This window comes from Mercenaria mercenaria, unplaced genomic scaffold (genome assembly GCF_021730395.1).
Source record: "Mercenaria mercenaria strain notata unplaced genomic scaffold, MADL_Memer_1 contig_719, whole genome shotgun sequence".
Taxonomy (NCBI): domain Eukaryota; kingdom Metazoa; phylum Mollusca; class Bivalvia; order Venerida; family Veneridae; genus Mercenaria; species Mercenaria mercenaria.
In genome coordinates, this window is record NW_026463614.1 from 17,235 (window position 1) to 44,523 (window position 27,289).

Genomic DNA, 27,289 nt, shown 5'->3' on the forward strand with positions numbered 1-27,289 from the left:
GGATCCATTCTGGTCGCAAACGCACTATGTTGGTTTTTTCATGGCGCGGCTCTTTTAAAGTTGTATCTAGTAAAATATTGACTAAACTGTTCTGTAGATAATTTGATTTAATTTGATTGTTAAAGGAAGAATGTGCATCATGATTGTTATTACATGAACATACTGTATTATTTTTAAATATCATGATATTTTTCAGTCTTGGATTACACTGTTATTTGTCCATAATTTTGAATTGTATTTAAAATGTATATATTAAATCAAATTGCGAAGTAGACATGATTTTGTTTTTACAACTATGATCCCTGTTTTTAATGCAAAATGAATGTTGTAACCATGGCAACTTGAAAAAAAAATTGGACAGTCATGATTAGTAACCATACAATACCTTAAAGGCCAGTGTCAGTTGGTTATTAGTATTTCCAACTGCTTTGAAACTCAAAATTAGTTACCCAAAAGAAAGAAAAGTGCATACAACGTTGTTGAGAACTGACCTTGTGACAATGCTTTAAGTTTCATAGATCATGATTATGGTTGTACCCTTCTTAATTCTGCCCAGAATGTGCTTCAGGTGCGTTAGATGCATTGACAGTTTGCAGATGAACTTTTCTTGTTTCATAGAATACAAAATTGATACAGAAAGTGCTTTAAAAAGCTCTGAATTGTAATTTTCTTGTACGTTGCTATGGTAACGGAACATTCTCCTTAATTTCTAGACAAAGTGTTGGACAGTATAACTTTGTAAAATTATTTTACATGAAATACTTATGTTTTGCTACAATTCTGTATCTGGCAATGTAATATTATTTCAGGTTTTTCTGTAATTTAGGCATAAATGAGTTTGCTGAAAACTCATTTTTTGTCAATTTTCAAATTTCTGTAAAAAGCTCAAATATGAATGACCCACTAAAATTCCTCCTTAAACTGAAATGGGTATCATAGCTCTGCTGAATCCATACAAGTATTATATTCAGATGCGTGCATTTTTTTCTATTAGAAGTTGAAAAATATACATGCAGACCAATTTTTAAAGATAATGTAAAATCTTAAAAGGGGTTATTTATAAAATTGTTGCTTCTAAAACTGTGAAAATGTTGAAAGACAATATTTGTTTTCAATAATTACTTCAGGTATGTATTTCAGGCAAATATGAAAATTAGTGCTCTATTGCAGACATAGAGACACTATGTGTGAAGAAAATTGTAACATTTTAGTAAAATTTGACTCTCAGAAATTGCCATTTTTCGCAAAAAGTATAATGTTCCCGTTTCCATGGTAACCAGAGCTAGTTCATATCTTTTCACCCTTGATTCTTCATATATGGCTTGAATACTAAAAAGAGTGCAAATATGAAGTATTCTGAGACTGTGAGTTTCCGACCCCTTCTTTAATTTTTTGGTTTTTACAGAGAATTGGTCTTAAAATGAAGAGCAATATTTGATGAAAAGCTGAGATCAGTAATGCTTCATATTGTAAATCTATGACTGTTCATATGCTTACTCAGAAGCTGATAAGTCTGTCCAACATATTGTGTATTACATTTGTTACATTCAAGAAATTAAATAAATAATATTTTTTGTTGAGCAGTTCCCATTTGATCATTGCGGATCATGTAGTTTCGGTAGTTAACATTGATGATTCGAATACATGCTTATTTTATGAATGTTTAGAGAATCCATTAATGTATGTGTGCTATTCCATGATGTAGGTTTACATTAAGAATTCTTTTAACTGCGTAAACATGTCCTTTTAAAGAATCTGCTTAGCACTATCCCACTATTTCTCTCAGTACTTTGATTTTATTTATGACAGATACCGCAAAATACTATGAAACACGTATGAAATTACTACTCTCTCATATACTAATTATCAAAGTAAAAACAGAACATATTTAAGACACACGTGAAAGTTTGAAATCACCATTCTGTTAAAATTTCGTTTTATAGCCCAGCACTCTGTTTTCTCCCGTTCCGGTATTTTCTAACTACTAAGGTCCTTGTTTGAGGGATCTTGACTATTATAACAATAAATTTTATTTTAATGCTGTCGATCGGGTATAGAAACTGTTTATTGATAGTTGTAACGTAGTCATCAGGAAATATAAAAGCATAAATGCAGTATGAAATGACTTACTTCTGTAGGTATCCAACATAAGTTTAAATACTAAACAATACTTTTCTTAATGTCGGTGGTTTATAATTTTACATTTTCTGCACAACAGTGCATGTCAATATTTCAATGTCATTTCGGTTTATTTAAAGGGTGTTCATGCGTGTGTTAAGTGACAAGTTTGATTCGAAATTTGATATATGTTTCAATACTTCATAAGATATGTCAGAAATTGAGTAAATTTGTGTAGCTTTCAACCCGACTATGACAAACTACCAGAAAATCAGGGAACACAAGAAAAACAACGTGTAATTTTCAAACTTTTAATGAAGAATTGAAACATAATGTTTGTCAACCTTTAAAGTTGTAAACTAGAATGTCTGATAAAGATTCCTTGAATTTATTATCTCTAGATAAAAGGAGCTATTTCCTGTGATAAATTATTGTGCCACTGTTAAACATTATATTGCTTCTGTGATACAAGGAGGTTGCAGAGAATGGGTAAGTAAGCTCTTTTTCTAATATTTGCAATTTTAATTAAGCTCTTGTAAGGTATAGCAAGTTTCAAGCAATAACAACAAATATAAGCATTATATAAAATAAGTCTAGGTGTATTTTCAACCATGCTTAGATCATGTCATGACAATGTTTTTGATAAAGATATTATTCTACGTTCATTCTAAACCATCCTGTACAACTCATGGATGAGTACCCATTCTTCGAAACATATTTTGTGTATGGTTTTAGTCGTTTAGTTAACATGGAAGTTCAAACCAATTTACAGAATAATATATAATCTTACGACAACAAAGTTTGGTGGTTGGGGAAGGCCGAGGCTGAAACTTTGGTCTTAAATCTAAACTAGAGCGGATACTTAAGCAGAACCAAAGATCTTCCGATCTAGATAGCTTACTTGGTTACGAACAAACATCGATGAGAGGCAGGTAAAAGGGTCAAAGTTACCGCGAGTCCCAGACGTCAAATTTGGAATATATTTTATCTAATATTGGAATGCATTAGAAGTTCATGTGGTGCAAATGTAAAAGTGAGAAATAAAAGTAAATGGCACATTAAGAACAATTATATTGCTCGAAGTAAAAACTTATTTTAGCTAAAGTAAACAGTTTTTTTCTTATATCTACCGTTGAGATTTTCAGCATTATTTATAGTACGATAAGCTATAACAAGAAACTATACAATGGTACACTTTTAACATAATTTAGGATATAAAGGTGATTGATTTTGCTCTCTATTTGTTTGCATTAGATATATTAAGTACTGAAATTGATACTACCTATCTTTAACGCAAATCTTAAAACCGATATAATAGAGAAAACAGCTGTAAAACATAATACAAAACACAACGTGGTTAAGTGTTGTTTTTTTCTATAGTCGATTCAAACACTGATATCTGACAATAATGTATACATTGTATATACAATATGTTGTAATACACTAAGTTTTGACTTTGTAGCCATTAAAATCTACAGTTATTGGATGGCAAACCAACAGCTTTAAAAAGCAAAGTTTGCACGAGCCAAATTCTATTTGTTGCGCAAGGACAAGGACACTGCATATAAGAGAATTATGCACTTGCTATCTATGGTTAACGCTTGGTGCACGATTTAGTTGCGCACAAAATATCGTGATGAACTCTATTGGTACAAAAAAAAATTATCAGAATAGATAGCCATGACCTAAATTATTTTACAGAATGGCCAGGAAATATATCAGCATTGTCATTTGATCTTCAGGTTTGACCTTGACCTTTGAGCTTATGTTGTTCGCGACACATCATCTCAGAATGGGGAACAGTCATACCAAGTAATAAATCCCATTGATGGATAACAAAGTTATAGACTGTACAGGAAAAAATATGGACCTATATCCGATTATAACCTTGATATTTGAGCTAGGATCTAGCAGTAACGCAGGACATGTTGTCTCATTCCGGGAACACTTGTGCCAAGTAATACTGAAATTACTTGTATTATGGTTCAGTTATAGACCCGGACATAAAAAGTATCCTACTAACCTTTGATCTCTAAGTATGACTTCTGAGCTTAGGTGTTGTGCAGGATAAGTAATCTCATTCTTGAGAACATTTGTAACAAGAGAATTTAATACTAAAGTCCCTTGATGGATGACGCGGTGTAATCTTTATTTGGAGATGAAAACAAAACTTACTGAATTTTGACTTCCAAGATTGACCTTAACCTCTGAGCTTCAGACCTGAGTGTTGCTCATTAAAGTTTGCTTTATAATGTGGAACATTTATCTCGAGTATTACCTTGATAGCTGATATAGTTGGGAACCTTTCAGAAAAAAGTAGTAACCTTTGACTTCCGAATGTGACATTGACCTTTGAGCTAAGGGACTGGGTGTTTTGCTTGACACATTATTGCGAACATTTGTGCCTAGTAATATTAAAATCACATAATGGTTGACACTGGCATGAACCAGACAAGAAAAGCAGCTTTAAATTTACACCCGTAGAACATTTGAAACCGAAACTGGTGACAGAAATTTTAGAGAAAAACATCTTTTTTGGTATTGTACATAGCACTACACAAACAGAACTTTTGTGAAGGAAGCGTGCATGTAAGGGGTTTGAACATCCAAAATTTAAATGTGCCCTGTGACTTTTCAGACGTCTTCAGGATTCCTGGTTCAATAAAAAACTCTTACATCTAAATATAAAAAATTGTCACTTCAAGGTAAATCTTCCAAGTATTTCAATATTATATATAGTAATATTATGGGTCGCTAGTAAAATTATTTTCGGCTTTGCTTTGTTTGACGTTTCAAAATAAAAAGTCAGATCTACACATCAAAGAATTAAGCTATAATGCGTCCAAATAGTCATTAGATTAGCATATGGCCTGCATGTGTATCAAAAACTGGTGTGCAGAGAGACCGCCGGTGCCCCGACAAAACCGAAAGTAAGGGGTTTTAAAGAATTCCATTTACATTTCGGCCTTTTTGTCACTATTTTTGTGGAAGATTATTGAAAAATCAGTACAATGATGCGCTTGATATGTATGATATCAAAGCAAAACCCCGTTAAAGGCTGTGGAAAAGGTCGGGCTAGATTTGTCAGCACACCATCAACTAATTTCATCGAGTTTGCGAGAAAAATGGCTGATAATTAAAAAGTAAAAACTACAATACAGAATAAAGACATTCTAATGTTCCGTGCTCTACTTATTTTTGAGCGGCATACCTATCATCATGGATGACAGCTCGATTTTTCGACTCATTTATTGACCTGGACATTGTTTATAGCAAAGGAAAGCCGGTACCGACGCAAAGAAACGGCCGATATAGCAAATTCCGCTAAGAGTCCGCCGATATGGATAGGTGGCGTGAGATAGGGGTCTGGGTGTTGCGCATGACAAGCCGTCTTTGTATGTGCAAAGGTATATTGTAATACCTCAATGGATGGCAGAGTTCTGAACCGAACACAAAATAAACTCTGTTAATATTATCATTACCTTTGACCTCTAAGTGTGACTTTGACATATAAACCAGAGGTCTGGGTTATGTGCATGACACATTGTCTTATTATAAGTAATATTTCTGCTAAGTAATCAAAATTCCTTGACGGATGACGAAGTTATGTACCGGACAGGAAAAAATCTCTTTTGACTTTTGATCGCCAAGCGTGACCAAAACCTTTGAGCTAGGGGTCTGGATGTTGAGCATGACATGTTGTCTGTTTATTGGGAACATATGTACAAAGTAATATTGTAATCCCTGTAAATGGCAGAGCACTGGACCGTACCTTGACCTTTAAGCTAGGGATCTGAAAATTATGTATAACATGTCGTGTAACTGTATTGAGCATTCATGGCAAACACAGTTCCTGACTATTTAAAGTCTGCGCTTCCCTGCTATTGGACCATAGTGCGGACAGTTTCACGAGCCGCGGGGTTGCGCGTCTTTTCATGCATCCCTGAAATAGTTCACTGCCGTTTGTAACCCCTAAATCTCTAAAGTAATTAAAAAATATAGAAAATTATTCCTTGTTCTAAGACAAGACATTATATATTCATGTTTCTAGCGTGCTTGGCTGGACCCAGAAGTGACTTCTACAATATAGCGACATATTATGAAAATAACACTGTAACTGCTAAATAATGTCTGAAGAAATTAATAGATAGGCTTATAATTTTAGATATGAAGCAAGATATTGTGGCATTTAAAATTTTTATATTACACCTCTATTTAGCAAACATGTATTTAATCATTTTTATCAGATTAATTTGTATCCCGCCCACCCATCTAAATTACAATACATGTTTACATGTCACCATTACCTCTTTATGTTCAAACGTTTCGGCTTTTCTTACCAGGTTGAGCTCGACACACGATTATTTCTGAAGATACAAGAAATATAGATATACATGTAATACGCGAAAACAAGTTACCAAATCTTCTATAAATGAAAGAAATTTGATGAGAAGTTAAATCAATATCGGCTCAAGGAAGAATTTCGTACAATTTGATAGTATTTGGTGCTCATTTTCAACCATGAATAAGAGTAGGCGCACAAGGGCAAAAAAGTGAATTAAATCTTGTAGTTTGGTTTGTCTCCAGTATACATCTATTGAACAACTCTTTGAGTTTCGAATATTAAACGAAAAATAACAAGATTAAATTAGATTTTTCAAAAATATTTTTGAGTATTTTTTCTTTCATTTAGTAATGACCTAGGATTAAGGTATTGGACCCTTAATAGTAATGTTTAAAAAATGGCATTTGCTTGATATATTCTTAAAGTTGACCATGTTTCGCACCGTGTTGTAAATTTTAAACAACTTTTACCATGCCGTTTTTTGTAAATTTTGTAAAGTTTATGGTATTTCGTCAAGCTCAAGTAGAGACAGTTTTCAATGTGATGGCCACTATTTTAAACGTTTGCAGAGAATTCATTACAGCATTAATTTTGATAAAAGAAACATCAAACTATTATAAAAGAATTATAAAACACAAAATTTTTCTAGGGTGCCTCAAGTAAACAGATTTAATGATGCAGAATACTAACTCCAATATTGAAAAATTAAGGTCGAATCCTGTGGGTCTGCTTTGAATTTTGCTTACTTTATTAAAAAATAACCTTGGGGCAGAAGTAAAACCTACATGCACTTCTTCCACGATATCTAATCCAAAGAGTGAAGGCAAAATAGAGAACTTTTACTGCAAGTAACTCAGTATTTTTAAAGATGTCTAACTCTACCCCTCCTGATTAAGAGGTAAATTCACTTTGGACAGCAAAAAAATCGCTTATAAAATGAAAATTTTCCACTTTTGTACAATACATCCATAATAAGTCTTGAAAGAAGTAAAAACTTACTAGAAAAAAGGAAAATAGGGGAAAAATATTTGGTCCCAGTGGGAACCTGCGCCCCCCCTGAAAATTGCAGTCAAAATAGGTTTATGGTAGGAATTGAATACTCTTCAAAAAGTTGGGACTCAATTACGGGTCCAATACCTTAAGTAATTACAATTTTGATACACACTTAATATTTAGTTTAGCAGAAAATATGTTTAATTTAAGAATTTAAGATAATTTATTTAATAAAAACAGCCAAGAAAAGACATCAAAAAGTAATAAAACTTATAGTCCACCCTGTACCATTGAAATCACTTATGCGTTTTCATATCAACATTGACCACTCTATTGTGTATAAATCAGGACATGTATAAACAGAAGGTATGTTTCTACATGTAGTGGTCAATATCTAGACTGATTTACATATCAATCTGAGTACATTGAACGTACCTGGGTTATATTGTATTGTAAAATATGGAGAGGTGTATTCTCAGGTAGCGTTTATGAAGTGACACACCACTGAAATATATTTGTCATACATGAACCTAAATATAAGGCTTCTGTTTATAATGTGTGAAACATTCAATCAATATATTAGCAATTAGGAGTGACCTGTCGCTTTTATTTTTAGATTTGGATTTTCCAGACTATTCCATTTATTAAATAAGGGTTTGAAAGATATTTGACTTATTTAAAACTATAAATATATTTCAAATATTGAAAAGATTGAAATTGCATTGATAGCTCCGTTGGTAGAATTGAGGAATGTTGCAGCTCAGTTGGTAGAATTGAGGAATCTTGCTAGTTATTTAACTTTTCGATTAGGAGGCTGTGGGTTCGAATCCAAGGGCGATTAGTTTTATGATTGAATTTGTTTTATTTATATTTTTCATGTTTTTTTTTTATTTCATTTTATTTCATCATTTCAATTTCATTTTTAATTTCATTCATACAATTTCAATACATTAAATACATTTCAAACACACGCGCTCAATGGAGCATCCTCACACTCGCTGACGGCGTCGGTTTCCTTCTAATCAGTGTCATCAGCTAGTTGAATGACCAAATTGTCAAGAGCTATGTCAATCATGTTGAATAATTCACAATCAAAAAGATATTTGAAAATCCTATGTTATATGCGAAAATAGCAAAATGATACAGGTAATGCAATTCATATATATCTCTTTAACATTATTATCATTTTAAATGTATGTACCAAAATATAAAATGAAAAAAAAAAAATGAAATGAAAAATAAAAATATTGATCTCCATTGGAATTCGAACTCACAAACGTTATATTCCAGAGCCGTCACGCTTCCCACTGCATCACGGCGTCTAATTGTCGAAGAGGCAGTAATTTAAATACTTATTATAAAAATAAGTTATAAAAAGGTAGGATACCCCTTTACTGAAGTGGTTTATTCCAGTAACCTTTCAAATCTATAAATAAAAGCAACAGGTCACTCCTAAATGCTAGAACTTAAACTTAAGTATGTTTTTCTTCACAGTCACCATATCCAAAAACTATAAGTGATTCCTGATCAGCATTTTAAGACATGTAAGCTTTAATGTCAACAGAATTTTATTTGACATACATTACAGTGTCTAGCTAAGCAAAAACTAAAAGAAACTAACATTTTTGCATTGATTTGTTTCTGCAATGGCCTTTGACTAAATGACCACAGAGTGTCTTTACATCACACACATATAGTAAAATGCATTCCTGTTTAGTGAGGCAATTGTGTATTTTATTGTACGGTTGAAAATAAAACATGTGGAGTAATGTTCAGAAATCAGTTTAGTACCAGTGATATTGACTTCGGTCCTGTACTTTTAGCCTCATCAAAGATGAGAAGTTCTTCAACTGTACCTACATGCCAAATATCTCATAGGTCGGTCAGAAAATGAGGTTAATATGACCAATAGTATGATAATTAGAAGGGCAGAGAATCAACATATTAATTCTTTGAAGTGTCCAGGAACCATAAAAAATGTTATATAATGGTTAATATCGCCTCATTCATGTATAAAATATTTTCTTTGTTAGAAACTCGTCATACAAAAAAATGTATATATGTCAATCTGTTTAATCTACACGTTTTACATTTATGAATTTTGTTAATATGGAATTTGATATTTTTGTATGCGTATTTGTTAGTATTTTTGCAATCTTTCTGTGAAGCACTTCTGAACGTGTACATGTGCATAATAAGAGTGCTGTATAAATGTGGTATAATAATAATAATAAAATAATCATGGTACAACCTGTATGTGCATATTTGTTTGGAATGGAAATGAATGTACAATGCATCAGAAAAATACTGACACATGATGTTGATTATTGATATATACACATATTCCATGAGTGGCTTCTTAACCCACGAGGAGAAAAGACCTTTGAAAATGAAATTGTATATGAATTATAAGGCGAAAGTACTCAGTGAAAATGTTTCAAAGTCATGTTTTTACATTTCTTATGTGAATGAAGAAATTGTGGGGTCGTTTTCATTAATTATCAGGGCCATATCATTCGTTCCGTAGAAGTTTAGTAGAAATTTTATTTTTAAGATTTTTAAAGTTTCTTGAGGAGAATGGTAATTGAACTTTTTGTATCTGTAATTATTAGAGCTTCACTTGCCTTATGGATGGTCGGTTCCCTGCCCGTGATGTAATAGTGCACGGAGGCGCACTTTGGGGCATTCCTCTACTATCAAATCTATGAAATCTCTACATGATGAAGTTAATTTATACAAATATTTAATTTAATAACTATTTAGAACTACTGTTCAAACTAGATCTGAAACACCTATTTTTTCTCAACCTAACAATAATATAGCTATTTACACACAAGGTAATTGATAACTATATTCATTCGAACTTGACCTCAACATTCAGTGACTTTTATTTTATTCGTCTTCAATCATACAAAAACAAATATCTATCTAGTACCCCTGCATTTCAAATTAGTGAGTTTAACATAGACGTTAGAACTTCAAAGCATCCTAGTTACGTACGGGATGTGAAAAACCAAATGTGACGTAGACATAGAACTGATGAATTCACATATCCGTAGAGTTCGAGATACTATAGAAACCCTATAGTGTTGTACTATAGAAACTCTAGAGTGTGATACTATAGAAACTCTAAAGTGTTAACAAGCATTTCCTTTGATCTAACCTAGTGACCTAGTTTTTAAACCCACCTGACCCAGATTTAAACTTGACCTGTAGATCAAGATTAACATTCTGACAAAGTTTCATTAAGATATGGTCATAAATGTGGCCACTACATTGTTAACGAGCTTTTCCTTTGAAAATGTCATTCTTACCAAAACTACGAAGTTTCATGCCCATGAAATTAAATTATTTTACAGTAAATGATAAAAAAGCAAACGAACAAGCAATAATTTTAGCAAATATCCGCCATTTTGAAAGTTAGCAACCATTGTGCCCGCTCGAAATAAATGTGCAACCACTTCACGTCCTGCCCCTTGCTAAGGTAATGCTGTAGTTTCCGCATTGTAAGTTTTATTCAGCTGCACCACCCAGCATAAAAGTATCGTCTATTTATGCAAAAAATGAACATCTTTTTTAAACACCATATCATCTGATTGCGTTTAACATTTACCATACAACAAAAATCTGCGACTAATTAGACACAAGTAGTTACCATCAAAAAACTAATTACATATTGGAAAAGTGCACTTCCTAACCAGACAAAAATGTTGTTCAAAAGAAAGGACAATGATTTACAAACTGTGACAAAAATTCACATGGTAAAATGTTTAACAATATTCAAGCTTAAAAGCTTTACTGAAATTAGATGCAAAAAATGTAATATTGCCATGGGCAATATGTTCCATTTAATTAAAGCGGCTAGTCCGCAGGTTTGTGCTAGCTTCAAGAATTTGCATATACATTGTCGCAATATTTTTCTCACAGCAGTCAGACATGACGCTATATGATCAAAAAAATAAGTAGTAGTATAAGATGTTTTATTACCAATGAAATGATCTTTATATGATTGTTTATGCAATTCAGGATTAAAATACATACCGGGTCTTGCTGATCATCTATACAAACCTTCAGTTATATGATTAGTGACCAAAACCTGTTACTTATAGTTCTATACGTTTGATAAACCGGAAGTAATGGCGTAACATTACTTATTCGGGTAACTGAAAATAAAACGTATACTCGGTATAATATTGAAATAAAAATTATTTCATAAATTAATGGCAACCCATCAGAAAATTTATTAAAACGGTAAATATTCTATCTTTTCTAAAACATGTATTAAAACGTCTGACACGTTAAGGTAATAAAATCTGGAAAGTAGATCCCTCGGAAGCACCGAGAACAATGCAAACAGTGAAAATTGCACACTCGGTTTGATTGAGTCTGTTCATGAGCAGTAATAAAATGCGCCACCTAACGATTAACCTAACGGACTGTAAATAAAACTTGACGACAATTCCGATTGACTGGTATTTTTTCTAGTTTTCTGTTACATTCCATATTGCAGCTGTAAATCTTCAAACATGACCTCTACCGTCATTTTCTCAGCAGAGCGCAAAATGACCTACTTGACAGGTCTTTTAAATAGAGCTTTTATATACAACAAAAATACGCCAAAAATCTTTATTCTTAGGTATGTTTTAAAATCATATATCAAATGATATATAATTTGTCAAATTCTTTCTAACGTCACGTCGGAGGCAAACGATTTATGAACTCTAAACATGCAAAACTTACGTCGAGCTGCACCCTAAATTTTGCGTAAAGACGCCTATATCAAAGAAACTGCCAGATATTTTTTTTAATAAATTTGAACAAGCTATTTACTGTGGCGCTTCCCCTACCCTCAGTAAAAATAAGACGTTTCTATACTTATTTCGTGAATTCAAATTAAGATTTTTTGCCGTTAACAAAAACCTGTCAAGTACGTCATTTTGCTCTCTGCTGAAAAAAATGATGTTAGTGATTATGTGTGAAGATCTACAGCTGCACAATGGAGAATAACAGAAAACTAGAAAATACTAGTCAATCGGAAATATTGTCAACTTTAAATTGGCAAATTTATAACATTCCGTTGAAAATCGTTAGGTGGCACATATTACCTTAAATAACGGACTAATACATTTTATATAAACAAATTATGGACAATATTGTTTATTTACGATTGCAAGAAGTTTCATTAAAATCTATTTTGTAGAAAAATCTATACTCGTGAAAACGTTAACAAACGTGTGCTTTTCCAACAGAAGTCCATTATCTGAGGTCCTGATTTTTCATAAAAGTCTGGCAAAATATCAAGCACACGAACCTGTTCTTTTTGTTAGGCGAATTTTCTAAGTATACTCAGAAGTCTATAATCAGATTGTAAATTTGCACTGGACGTGCAGAACTAGCTAAACATGATGAGGTTTTGATTAAAAGTCATTGCAGTTTGAAAATAGTGATATATAACTTGTTTACCATTATGCGACTTGACAAAATGGTTTTCTTGGTTCTGCCTTTAGCATAGTAATGCTTACATTATCTTTCACATTGTAGTCATAATATGAAAAAAGACTTTAAAATGAAAGTTGTGTTTTGTTTTTATTTTAAGGTGAAATTCTAAGCAAACCCTGGAGAAATCCATCAGACTTGACACTAGAGGTAATTTTTACTTAATAATTTAAAATTAAGTGTTTTGTTAATGCACGTTTTAAGAGTTTATGTCTCGTAGACCATTGTTGCTTATATTAATTACATAATACATTTTCTTATAGGTTGCTAGTTTGAACAGTATTTACTCTAGTATTGTCTCTTCAATAAAACTTCAACTCTCAACTATTTTGTAGAGAACATCAGTAACGTTGTCTGTAAGTTTGTTATAGTTATGTGTCCAGCAAACTTGTTTAGATAATTCGTATAGCACAAATTAGTAAAACGGAGATTTTGATCGATTGTTTTTGGTCACACTGCTTGCTTAATGTCCAGCCCATTTACAGCAGGTCACTTCGCTTTCATCTTGTATCGTGCAAAGAAGGTACTAGTACGCTGAAGTGTGGACGCCATCTCAACTAGCTCTAAAATCGCCCTTTCTAAAAATAAACTGGTTTGCTATTCCTCTGTCCCGCTTCATCAAAGTGTTTCTCTTGGTAACATACTTTAAAGGCTCTACGTGTTTTTATTGATATTTCTTATACATTAGCGTATTTATTGTTATCAGTTTTTTTTTGCGGGTGATAGGAATGGTTCGGGGGTAGGGGTGGGGGAGGCAATTAAAGTTGCACTTGTCCGTCCAACTTTGTGTCGTGTATATCTAAACAAGTGATTGACCCAAAATCATCAAGTCCCTAGGGATTGTTATTTAGAACGGGGAGTTGTAAATCTAATATTTCAATTTGGATCTCATAAATCCAGACAAGTGGCCAATGACTTTGTTAAAAATACTGTAGGCGTACATTTATTAGCGCGGCAAAAATTAGCGCAAACGCAATTTTTGGTGAAATATCTAATAAATGCGTGGACGTAAATTATATCTCTCGCAAGACCACTTATTTCTAATTTTAGCGCTGTCCAAGATGAGGCTCTCGGAGATTCACGAAGATTTTCGGAAATAAACTTAACCGTCGGTAATTTTTATGTAATGTGTTTCTGCTGTAATTATTGTAATACGAATCTGACTGTCGACCCTATACAGCCTGAACATGTACAAAGTATGACTTTAAGATAGTTTGCCGTGATAGTACTTGTACTTTTTCAATGATACTTTCAACTGTGATGTAGTTTTATGTTTACGTACAGTATATAAAGTATAATGGCTCTATGACAAAACATCGACAGACAAAACAAGCTATCAAAAACAATAAGTGAAGGCAAAAAGCAAAACTAAAAAGATATATAACTGCACTTGAATAAAGACAACGTCAATTATTATGAAATGAATACCTTCCTAGGAGATAAAAACAGGTGTTATTACGCCATACCAAGGTCCAAATGTCTTATAAGTTACCTGAAGGTTATCTATCTATCATGATATGATGATCAAAATTAACGACGTTTAAGACAATGTGGCGCGGCGTTAGTGAAATTCTATAGTTTAACTGCAATAAGTATTCGGTGGTTATTTTTTGACAACTCGTTAAAACGGTTATGGTGTTTATTTATAACAATAACTCTTAGGCTAATGTTTCATTCAAATAATCAAATTGTTAAAAGCGATAGTATTGTATACAGGGTTGTCAAATTATCTCTGTTTGTTCATAATTACTAAATGTATACAGTTCAACAATTAAGGAATGACAAATGCATCGGTTTTAATGGTACAATGAAAACTAATCTATATAAAGATTGCTATGATCAAAGGAAATCGCATAACTTGAGTCCATACTAACATGTAATCCACTAGATAGACGTTTTGTTGTTTTGCCAATATCTTAAACTGTACCGAAATAATGTCGTTAATTATGCAGAGTAAGAACGTATATCATTTTTTGTCATACTTCAATTAATTTGAATGAATTTAAACCATATTGTTAACTTTTCATTATACAATTACAATTACAATTATCTTACGGATATAAACATACAGAAATGCAGAAATGAGCTGTTATCTGTGACATAGAATGACATTGCTTGACATGAAACTTGTCTAGTATGCTCTAGTATGTCCAAACTAAGCTCTTTGTCATCAAAATTTAGTTGTTGTCACATAGAAGATATCAGTGTTGCACGTAATCGAAGTGGTATTTTGCGTCAGCTGTGTAAGTTTGGTCAGTACCTGACAACAATTTTCACAGCTGCACATTTTAATACCACCACTAATTAACGGAACATTAACCGTAAATGTTCGAGTTTTAATCTTGACTGTCTGAAGATTTAGACCGAACCTTTCAGACATGCGTAAAAACTTTAAGGTAATGTAACCCTTAAAAATGAAGAAAAAGTGTAAATAAATTATGTGTCGATGTTTTGTCGATGTTTGTCGATGTTTGTGTCGATGTTTTTGTCGAGCGTTTGTCGCGTCGGCGTTTTGTCGTGTCAGCGTTTTTGTCGTTTCGATGTTTTGTCTGTCGATGTTTTGTCGCGCTCTCAGTATAATATTGTCTAAGTAATTGTCTTCTTGTATTTAATTATAATAATCTGCGTGTTTTATATTCTGTATACTAGTTATAATTGCTGAAATAAAACGAGATTGTCACACATTTTAATCACTGAATCCCCTTTGTCGTACATGCATTGTGTCTTAATACAAACGTTGCAACAACGGACATGTCCGAAGGTGATAGAAAATCGATTACAACTTGATCAAAGGAGAAGAAAATACAAACTACAAGCTTAAATATTTTATTTTATATGATCATATATTTAAAATAATAATATGAACAATAAACAGGAATATCATACGAACCAACCTTAAAATATTAGCAAGCAGTGTAACTAGTGCAAACTCTCAAGAGTATTTATTTGTAAAAGTTCGAAGAAAACATCATCAAATGAAAATTTCATTTTGTTTCCTGCTTACTACGCTGTCCGTGAACATTTTAAAAAATGGAATATTTCGTACTTCGGGAACAGCGTTCCCACACAAACGTCCAAGTATTCACTTACATACAGTGTTCTCTTGGTAGTGTTTCGGATGTGCTGACTATGTAGAGTGACTCAATTACTGAGGTTGCACGTTTCGCGTGCCGAATGTCTTTGATTAAAGAGGCATACCCTATAACCTGGTGCACCCTAAAACCGTCCGAAAATGATTTATAAATTTGCATTGAATGACGCTGATCCCAGATCGCTAGGCCTTATCGTTCGCCAACAAATCTCGCTTTTCTATCACTCTGATTTTGAGCAAGTACAAGCCCTACAGCGCGCTTATCCGGACGTAGCATTCGAAAGGGGATATGGAGGAAGCTAACAGGGGTACCGTTGCATAGATATTGTAAGGCTTAATAGTGCTTGCAAAAACAAAAACAAAAAACATATATGTTCTGGTACAGAATTTAGGAGCAGTAGGTTAATGCCCGCTGTTACATAATTTAAATACTGTTGAAAAACGGTTAAACTCAAAACAAACAAATATACCACCAAACCTCACCGGAGTGATCACTGTCATGCCTAATTTTGTATATCGATAAAATGTTATGAGTCAGTGATTTTTGCTGTAGTTATGACCCTTAGTTTTTTGGTGTTTTACAATTTCTGTATTGCAAGTTGTGAGAGACATACGTTTTTGAAAAAAAAGAAAGAAAAAAGAAGATTGTCTTGTTAATTTTTACAAGTATTTACCCGCTTTAAACGTGTATCCACTTACATTAACTACTTTATGAGGACCGGGTAATAGCATTCCGAAAATGTGGCTTTCTTGCATGACCTTTCCTTGTTTTCTTATATTTTTCAAATATTCGTTTATTTCAAGAGAGATTTTTCCTTTTTTTCCCTAGTATTTTAAATATTTTAAAATGTAGATATCTTTAAACAATTTCACAATTTGAGATACCTGGAAAATTCCTTAGTCTTAGCTACTCACTAATTAATCAACAAGAGCTGTAAATATATATAATCAGTTTCAGCTTAACATGTAAAGCAATGGTCTGTGAACTTCGCTTGAAAGAGACGGTCAAACACATTAGCACAACTTTAATATATTTTCATTTGTGTTAAGTAATATATATAAGCATTTGGTATGGTTTTTGCGTTTAGTTGGATGAAAAGTTGCGAAAAGAAGTTGTTGACATTCAAAAGGACAGAAAACTGAAAAGAAAGCCAAACATCTTAGTTTTAGGACCCGTAGGTACAGGGAAGTCATCTTTCATCAATTCGGTTATATCGGCTTGCAGAGGAAGAATTGCAAAAGAAACTAAAGTTAGAGAATTGAAAACGAGCTGCACAAGACAGGTGAGTCAATTTCGAAAAATCTTTTCGAAATCGAAAACACAAAGTCATCCGGTTAAATTGCAAAATAGCATGCACTTGTTTTAAAATACATGCACAGTGTGAAACAAACTTGTTATGACGTCTATTAACATATGCGTCTTCTATTAGCCACTTTATCGACACATTTAAGTCTACTTCTTGATAGAATTATTCTAAATATATTATGAATGTTATATGATAACTGTTAATTCTCCATCATTTAACATTACTATTTGTTGTATAATTATTTTATTATTCATAATTATCACATGTTTGAAAGATCATGTTAACGTGACATTGTATTATTATAATATGTTATTTATTATGCATGGTGATGTACCATGTACAATTCTTAAATTAAAATCTTTTCTGTTCTGTTCTAATCAGCACTAAAATCAAGAAACATGATAGGTCAAGTACTTTTTTCTCTTTGTGATCCTTTTATGTACTTAAAACTACAGCTAGAGTATTACCATGACAGTATGTTTTAGTTTATACTAATTTGTTTTATGTCGATTGTGATGAAAGCTACAAGCTTATTGGAACCACTCTCGAGTCCGCTTCCCGGAAAAACCAGTACTGGTGTCATATGGGAAGTCATGGTCGTGACCCCAGTGGGGCTCGAACCCATGACCCCTGGATTGACACCTTAACCACTAGACCATCGCTCCCCTTACTAACAGTATGTTTTGAAAACTCAATATGTTACAGATTGGTTTGTAGATGTTTTTTGTTTCATTTATAATCAATAAAATCTGTAAAAAGGTCCCCTCGAAGCATAGAATGCATCAACAAGAGAATAATAGCAGACTCGATTTGATTGAGTCTGTTCATGAGAGGTTATAAAATGTACAACACCTCCTATGCCCCCAGGACCGGCATAAGCGGAACTCTATTACACATCTATTGAATAGACTCAATGATCCCAAAGGACCAGAAAATAGAACAAAATTGAGAGACATATTGTTTTACAGTAATTGTGAGATAAAACATTTAAACAAATACATTGATGAAACTCCATACCAGTTTTCTAGACAAAGAATGGTCACTATGCAAATGTAAGTAGCTTGAGGCGACTTCAGTTTTTTATCTTTAATGTAGAACACACAATTAAATTGAGTTTACAATTTAAGTTTGATTGCATGACATGCTCCATAATGACCTTCCTGAGAATAGGTATAATGATGTTATACATGTACTACATAATTAAAAATGAAATAACATGCGTGGAGAGATAAACGGTTTATTTTGTGGGAACTGATAAATTACCAAAGTGGCAACAAAATGTTGTACGATATTGCTAAAATCAGTCTCTTCGAAAAGTCAGAAGAGGTCCATTAGGGTATGAAATAGGGTGTTTTTTCCAATAAGTAAGATAGCAAGTATGTTACCTCTATTTCTATGTTGGTAAAACCTGAATAATTGTCACAGTACTGAGGTATGTAGTGCACCATTTGTGTCCTCATACCTTAAGACATGTCGGAAGTATATGTATACATATAAGAGCGTATTAGTGCATGGAGCAAAATAACAATCTTCCCGGTTTAAACCTACATCCGCCCCTGGGTAAGTTTAGTATATATGTTTCTTTTAGCATTTTAACATGTTTTGAGCACAGGCGACGATTAAGAACGCATAAAAATCTTCCGTTCTTGTAAGGACGTGATTGTTAGTCAAATTGTCTTTCCGCCTAATGCCTAATACTCTGCGGGGCAACGAAGATGGAACAACCGGAGGTTTCTTTCTTGTGCGGTATGCGTTATCCGGTATTCGCTGTCAGAGAGTACGGTACTAATGATGCAGGCTTTGCAAAACTTCAGTTAAAAGGGACAAAACACGCCTTAGAAGCCAAAGTTTATTATCTTTACATGCTGTATACCTCTCCTGGTTTTATTTGTCTTCTATCAGTGTCGCAAAGTGCTATTACTACGGCAACAAATAGCACACATTAATTTTATGACAAAAATGGGGCATACTGAGATCCAAAAATACAAAACATGTTTTCATGAAACTTGCTACATGAACAGGTTGATATGAAGAATATGCAAGTCTTTTTGTTGTGTCGCTATGCTTACTATGGCAACAAATCCAAAATTGTGACGATAAGCTGATTCTGCAGTAGCTTAAACGGTACAAGTGATTCTTTCATGAATTATGGTAAATAAGTAGAAGATTTTATGGAAAATATGCACAATATTTTATTTTCTCTTTCCGTCTGTTGGGCAATCCGTCTATTCTTCTCTTAGTCACATAGCGGATTATTCAGAACAGATTCATGAAACCCGGGACATATATACAATACAATAAGTAGTTTTCTATATCTTTTTACCATTTGTCTGTTTTTCTGCCTGGCTAACTATCCGTAAGGTACAAATACAGACCCTTTGTTTACTTTCAAAGTACAACTATGTTATTTGAAGAATATACAGGTTATCTAGGGTTTCATATAAAATATTTAAATAAAATATAATATGACAATTATCCCTTCCCGTAGGTGATTTTCATTGCTTGTAAATATTAATGTTTATACGTAACGCAAGAGTCAATTTGCATACTGTAGGCGTACATTTATTATCGCGGCAAAAATATAGCGCAAACGCAATTTTGGTGAAATATCTAATTAATGCGTGGACGTGAATTACCGCTCTCGCAAGACCGCTAATTTTAATTTTAGCGCTGTCCGAGATAAGGCTGTCGGAGATATACGGAGATTCGCGAACATATTCGGAAATAAGCTTAACCGTCGGTAATTTTTTTGTAATGTGTTTCTGCTGTAAAAATACTAATTATACGTCATACTGATTATGAAATCAACTTTTTTTCATTGTTAGCGGGCTAAAGAAAGTACGATTAATTTGAAATTATTTACTTAAGTGTTATACCTTAAATCTCTTCTTGTATTTAATTATAATAATCTGTGAGTTTTATATTCTGTATACTAGTTATAGTCGCTGAAATAAAACGGGATTGTCACGCATGTTAATCATTGAATCCCCTTTGTCCTACATGCAATGTGTCTCAATACAAACGTTCACACCTTTCCGTAAACGAGCGACTGCAACAACGGACATGCCCGAAGGTGATACGGAAATCGATAACAACTTTATCAAATGAGAAAAAACACAAACTACAAGCTTAAATATTTTATTTTGTATGATTATATATTTGAAACAATAATATGAACAATAAACATGAATATCATACGAACCTTAAAATATTAGCAAGCAGTGTAACTACTGCAAACTCTCTAGAGTATTTATTTGCAAAAGTTTGAAGAAAACATCATCAAATGAAAATGTAAATGAAAATGTTTGGACAAATACAAGCTGGCTGTATTTTTCAATTGATCTTCATGAAATTTGGTCGGACTAATTGCCTTGATAAAATCTAGGTCGAGTTCGAATATGGGTCATCTGGAGTTAAAATTAGGTCACTAGGTCAAATCAAAGGAAACACTTGTGTATGCTATAGAGGCTGTATTTGTCAATTGATCTTCATGAAATTTGGTCTGAATGATTGCCTTTATTAATCTAGGCCCTGTTTGAATATGGGTCATCTGGGGTCAAAATCTAGGTCACTAGGTCATATCAAAAAAATACTTGTTTAAATTCAAGAGACCACATTTTGGGTCCAATCCTAATGAAAATTTGCCAGAATATTTGTTTCCATGAAATCAGTAGGTCAAACATGCACGTGCGTTAACGCTAAAAGCGCTGGTATTAGTACACCGCTAAAATAAGTAAGCCTACAGTATATTGTTGTACATTTCATAAAAGCTATGATGAAAATGAAATACATGATTATAGTTGCCACCTATGTATTGTTTTCAAACAATGTAATAGTCTAAGTATCATTATGAATCATCGTTGTAAAAATTTATTAAAGTTTATTTTATCTTTGCAGTATGCTCAGGCTGCCGCAACGGACCCTTCGATTGACTTTGTAATGTTTGATACTTTTGGCGTAGCTGAAAAATCCTCACGTGGATTTAACGTCAATGATGTGGTGTCCGTCATAAAAGGACATGTGAGACCAGGTTATACCGTAAGTATTGGTAAAGCATATATACTATGGCGTTTTGAATGATTAGTACTAATAAAAACAAGAGAGTCAAGATGGCCTTAGGTCGCTCACCTGAGAAACATACCATAACAGTGTAAACTAACAGTGTAAACATGTTTGACCTAGTTATTTCATGGTAACAAATATTCCTAATTTTCATTAGGATTGGACCCAAAATGTGGTCTCTTGAGTTTAAACAAGTATCTTTTTGATATGACCTAATGACCTAGATTTTGACCCCAGATGACCCATATTCAAACAGGGCCTAGATTAATAAAGGCAATCAGTCAGACCAAATTTCATGAAGATCAATTGACAAATACAGCCTCTATAGCTTACACAAGTTTTTCATTTGATTTGACCTAGTGACCTAATTTAAACTCCTGATGACCCATATTCGAACTCGACCTAGATTTTATCAAGGCAATTAGTCCGACCAAATTTCATGAAGATCAATTGAAAAATACAGCCAGCTTCTATCGCATAAACAAGGTTTATATTTGATTTGACCTAGTGGCCTAGTTTTTAACCCAATGTAACCCATATGCAGCCGCAAACAAGATTACATCAAGGCAATTATTCTGACTTAAAGATAAATAAAAAATACAACCTGTATTGCATACACAAGGGTTTTCCTCGATTTGACCTCGTGACGCAGTTTTTGAATCCAGATGACCCATATTCAAATTCAATCCAGATTTTATCAAGGCTATCATTCTGACCAAATGTTATGAAGATCAATTGAAAAGTACAACTTCTATAGCATGCACTAGGTTTTTAGTTTTTGATTGAAGATGAACCATATAAGAACTCTGCCTAGATTTCATCAAGGCAATCATTCTGACCAAATTTCATGAAGACCAATTGAAAAATACAGCCTCTATCACATTAACAATGTTTTTGTTTGATTTAACCTAGTGGCCTTGTTTTTGGCCCGAGATGACCAATTTTCAAAATTTTATCAAGGTTATAATTCTGACAAAATTTTATGAAGATCAGTTGAAAAATACATTCTCTATCGCATACACAAGGATTGTCTTTGATTTGACTTATAGTTTTTGATCCCAGATAACCAATTTTCCAACATTTCCTAGATTTTTAAGGTATTTATTCTGACAAAATTTCATGAAGATCAGTTGCAAAATACAGCCTCTATCGCATACACAAGCTAAATGTTGACGGACAGACAGACGACAGACAGACAACAGACGACGGACGCCGGACATCGAGCAATCACAAAAACTTAAAAAGGTAGTTTTGAACATTTGATAAATCGGAAATAATGTCGTAACGTCATTTATCCGGAAAATGAAAATTGAAGCCTGGATTTCGCGTATGGAAATGGAAATTATTCTATAAATAAATGGCAACCTCTGAGTGAATTTGTTACGATGGCACTGTTACTGTCTTTCTAAAGTTTAACTATGATACTAGAACATCTGACACATCAAATGATTCACAATAATGTTCAAAATTAGCCTGAAATGTGCGGTTTACATGAGCCATGGACAAACACCTCAAAAATAAGCACAAGGACCCATACATTTTAATTCACCACAATATAGACGTTGTGTTTATTTACAGTTTCATAAAAATCTTTATTGTAGAAATAATTCTATTCTCGAAAATGCTATGCAGTTATGATTTCCCCATAGACTCCTATATGGAAAAATGTATGAGGTCAAATATTTTAAAGCAGTCTAGGGGGAAAACAATCACACGACACTTTTTATTTACTGAAGTTTCTAAGCATATTTTAAAATTTTGAAAGATCAGAGGTTAATATCAAATTCTACATTTAAGGACAAATTTCGATTCGAAAGTGCAATACTGCATTGGTAGGTCTTTCGATACTGATACCAAACGGCAATAAACACATGTTCTGTGTCCATCAAGGGAACAGAATAAAGATAATAAAATATTCCATAAAACGCGTCTTGTTTAACTTGTTGAAAATAGGGTATATGCGAAGTTGCCATGTCCTTAATGCTTTTATACCCTTGAATTTCCTGTGTTAAGGCGGTGTCCTTATTTTCGACATGTTTTTGTTTGTTTCCATTCCATATATATATATATATATATATATATATATATATATATATATATATATATATATATATATATATACACATGTATATGTATGTATATTATTGTTGATGGTTTGTTTCAAATACCCAGTCCCTACTTTTCGCCCAACCTCTTCTCTTAGTATGAGTGTGATATGGCACCCAACATATACTAGCTGGAGCTCACAACTGTTATAATTTGCCACCGGCCGTCCCTATGCAGTGCCCTGCTGTGTTGTTTTATCCATCTTGTTCTTTGTTGTTATTCTGTTTGCTTTTTTAAAGAGTGATTGGTGGTTTTATATCCATATTAACACTGACTTGATTTATCGTCTAGCGAGACAGTATCTTTGTAGCGTGTTTTTTCTTGTGGAATATATATCCTTTTTTGCTCAAAGATCCCACTCATTTCTCTATTCATTCCCATTTTTGCATTTTGCATAGATCTAGATGTATGTCACTGACCATATTTGCTATTCCCTGTACTTCCGGAAAATCTTTCCATATTTAGAGAAATATATATTTCTGCTGCATGAACAATCACTGAAAACTTGTGGTTGTGCCTTGTTTTCTTTTTACCTGAAAGATACCATATGATCGGTCAGGCTTAATGCTGTTAAGGTCAACCTCATCTATGATTAGCCATGATAACAAATATCCTACAAAAAGTAGGAACAAAGGACATTTTTATAATTATTAATGAAACAAATACAAAAACGAATAATGTTTTCAAGAATAAATTATTTCAATCAATGTCTGCAATCTACAAATATGTAATACAGTGTGAAAATAGATTTTCAAAACTATGGAACAAGATGGTACAAAAATATTCAGGAGAAATTCTTTCGTTGGAAAATAACCAATACTTTAAAAGCAAAGTGTAAAACATGATACAATATCTTTGAAACTTGTTACTTGTGGAAATTCTTTTTAAAAAATGCCTATTTTAACTAGAATTTGGCCAAATTTCAAATATCTTCTTCAGATTTTGCAAACGTACGTCATAATTTCAAATTTGTTTATTATAAGTCAATGTCACTAAATGATCGTCAATTTTACATCATGCATAGATCTGGATGTATTTCACTGATCATATTTGCTGTTCCCTGTACTTCCGGAAAATCTTTTCATATTTCCAAGTAAGTCTTTCCTCTCGAGGGGTATTATTTTGCTTTTCTGTTTAAATATTTAAACTACTGAAAGGCACAGAAAACCAATATAACGCAATTCTGTACTTACTAACTGAGATTTGATGCAAATATATTTTGAAATTTTAAACCGGAAATATGTTTATCACCACTACATAGCGGTTAGAGTAGTAGTTTAGAGCTGTTTATATCTGATTAAAATCTCTGAAAATAAGTATTTTAATATGTTTATTATGTCTTAAGAGATATCCTCAGAGACTTGCTAGGCACATGGTCTGATTAATTGATTTAGATTTGAGATGCCCTATTTTCACACTGGATAACCGGCTATCCTGACGCCCGCTGGAAATGTAATCACGTTGGAAATGTAACCCAGCTGTAAAGTGAGGTTGGGTGCGCACCATAAACCGGTTTAAACTCCCCAGCGGTGTTTTTGCCACTGACCGTTCCAAGGCGGTGCCCTACTGTGTTCCTTTGTTTGTTTGTTTTGTCCATATGTGTTTGCACTGTGTGTGTGTTTGTGTGTGTGTATGTGTGTGTGTGTGTGTGTTGTTCGTTTTGTCCTTATGTGTTGGATTTGAGTATGTGTGTGCGTGTGTGTGTGTGTGTGTGTGTGGTGCACGCGTCTGCGTGCTGGGGATTTCGTTTTGAGGAGGCTGCGTGTTTGGTGCGTGGCATTCCCTGTTTGATATTTTTCTTTGTTTTTTTTCGTTTTGATAGAAAAATACGAAAAACTTTACCTACCGATTTCCAGCTGGGTTACATTTCCAGCTGGGTTACATTTCCAGCGGGCGTCAGGATAGCCGGTTATCCAGTGTAATTTTGAACTCCTAAAACTGTACATAGACACTTTTATTGGTTGAAACAATTTAATGTGACTTCGTAATAATAAATCAGAACTGTAATGAAATATTAAAGTATTGATCGATTTGAAATAGCTTACATTTATGAAAACCCGGCAATTCTTTATTATTAGATATTTGAAATAGATTACATAAAAGAAACAGATCGCGTAGGGTATTTCACAGTTTTTGCACAATATTAGTCCAATATATTCAAATGTCTTAACAAATTAATTAAGTGTGATAAACCGATCCGCCTACAAGAAATATTACACAACAAAAACAAGCAATTTACTGTTATTTATTACAAGACATATTTATATATAATACGTAAAGTGAAGATGCAGGAATTTATCTACAATGAAAACTTAGCAGTTTGACTTTATTAAAAACATTAACTGCAAATAAAATAAAAATGAAATAGGTCACAAAAGTAAATTGATGATACCTGAAAGTTTATCTACAATAATTATAAAAAAAGTTTAGTAAAGTACTTTTATCACAAATCTGCCATCATTGTTGTTGGAAATTTATAATATGAAATAAAACATTTTATTGTGTTTCATCTGTAGTACAATAAAACTGTTACAAGTAAGACTATTTCGTTGTTAACTTAATACTTTGATTTCATTGATCGTGTTATTGTTTCTGTTTTCCATTACCCCCATTCTTCCCCCCTGTTGATGCTTTAGCTGAATACAGCTAAATAGAGAAAGTAGAGATTTACAGATCACGGAGTAATGAGTTCGATCTTTGGGTAGTGACTAAAATCATTCTTCTTCCACCTCTGATATATGTGGAGAAATTGCGATTACTTAAGGGGAACATGCAAGTACTGGTACATAACCCAAGAATACTCGATAACATTACTGCCCGTTCTAATTGAATCTTGTTGACAAACGGGTCAAAAACCAAAACAAACAAAGAAATCAATTATTAACATGATGTTATGATCAAGGACTGAAAGAATGTTTTCTGCAGAAGTAATACCTGAGCTGCATCTGCTATCCCAGACATAGTAGAAATACTAAACTACTCTTACATAGTTGTGCTTCCGTACGGGATAGTTCATAATTCAAAACAATTTTCATACGAGAAAAACTAAACTCTGTGCTACAGTAATATTTATAAAGCAGAACACTTATACTGTCTTTTATGTTTGTAACGTTTTGACGTCAGTCTTCTTACATTTCCCGTCTTTCGTTTAAATAAGGTCTAAAAGAAATTAATGCTGTAAAGAAAATAAATTGTTCTATTCTCCTTCTATTTTTTTTGTCTAAAACTGTGTGTATGAAAACAGACTCTATCACTGGAATTATGTGCTGATGTAAAAAAGCCAGCCATTCGGGTAGATGACTTTCGGTACCTCGACAGATCCCAATATCGCCTAACAGTTTTCATGAGCGTGTATGCATCTAAATTTACAATCAAAAAAATTCTCATAACATTCCTTTTTTAAACTCACATGAGCACAAAGTGAGTTATTGTGATCGCTCATCGTCCGGCGCCTGTCCGTCCGTCCGCAGTTCGTCCACAGTTTCCGTTAAACAACACCTTCTCCTAAACCACCAATTTTGATTAAACTTCACAGGGATGTTTCTTTGGAGGTCTTCCTTAAAAAATGTTGAAATAATTTAATTCTCTGGTTCTAAAACTTTAAATGTCTCCTTGTTCAAAACTACGCGTCATAAAGCTTTTATATTTTGTATGTAGCATCATTTAGTAGTCCTCTACTAAGATTGTTTAGATTATACCCCTATGGTTAAATATAGCCCCGCCCTGGGGTCACTAGTTTACATAAACGTGTATAGGGAAAACTTTAAAATC

General features: G+C 33.1%; 1 protein-coding gene across 1 annotated transcript in view; it reads left to right on the plus strand.

Moving 5' to 3' along the window:
* Positions 1-2,352: 2,352 nt before the first annotated feature.
* The window catches only part of LOC128554756 (interferon-induced protein 44-like), a 41,813-nt gene continuing 16,876 nt past the window's right edge, over positions 2,353-27,289 (plus strand). Inside the window, exons 1-4 of the mRNA XM_053536065.1 lie at positions 2,353-2,607; positions 13,053-13,102; positions 17,132-17,326; positions 21,248-21,388. Of these exons, the coding sequence (XP_053392040.1) occupies positions 2,604-2,607; positions 13,053-13,102; positions 17,132-17,326; positions 21,248-21,388 (390 nt within the window). The 5' untranslated portion in view covers positions 2,353-2,603. The remainder of the gene's footprint in view (positions 2,608-13,052; positions 13,103-17,131; positions 17,327-21,247; positions 21,389-27,289) is intronic.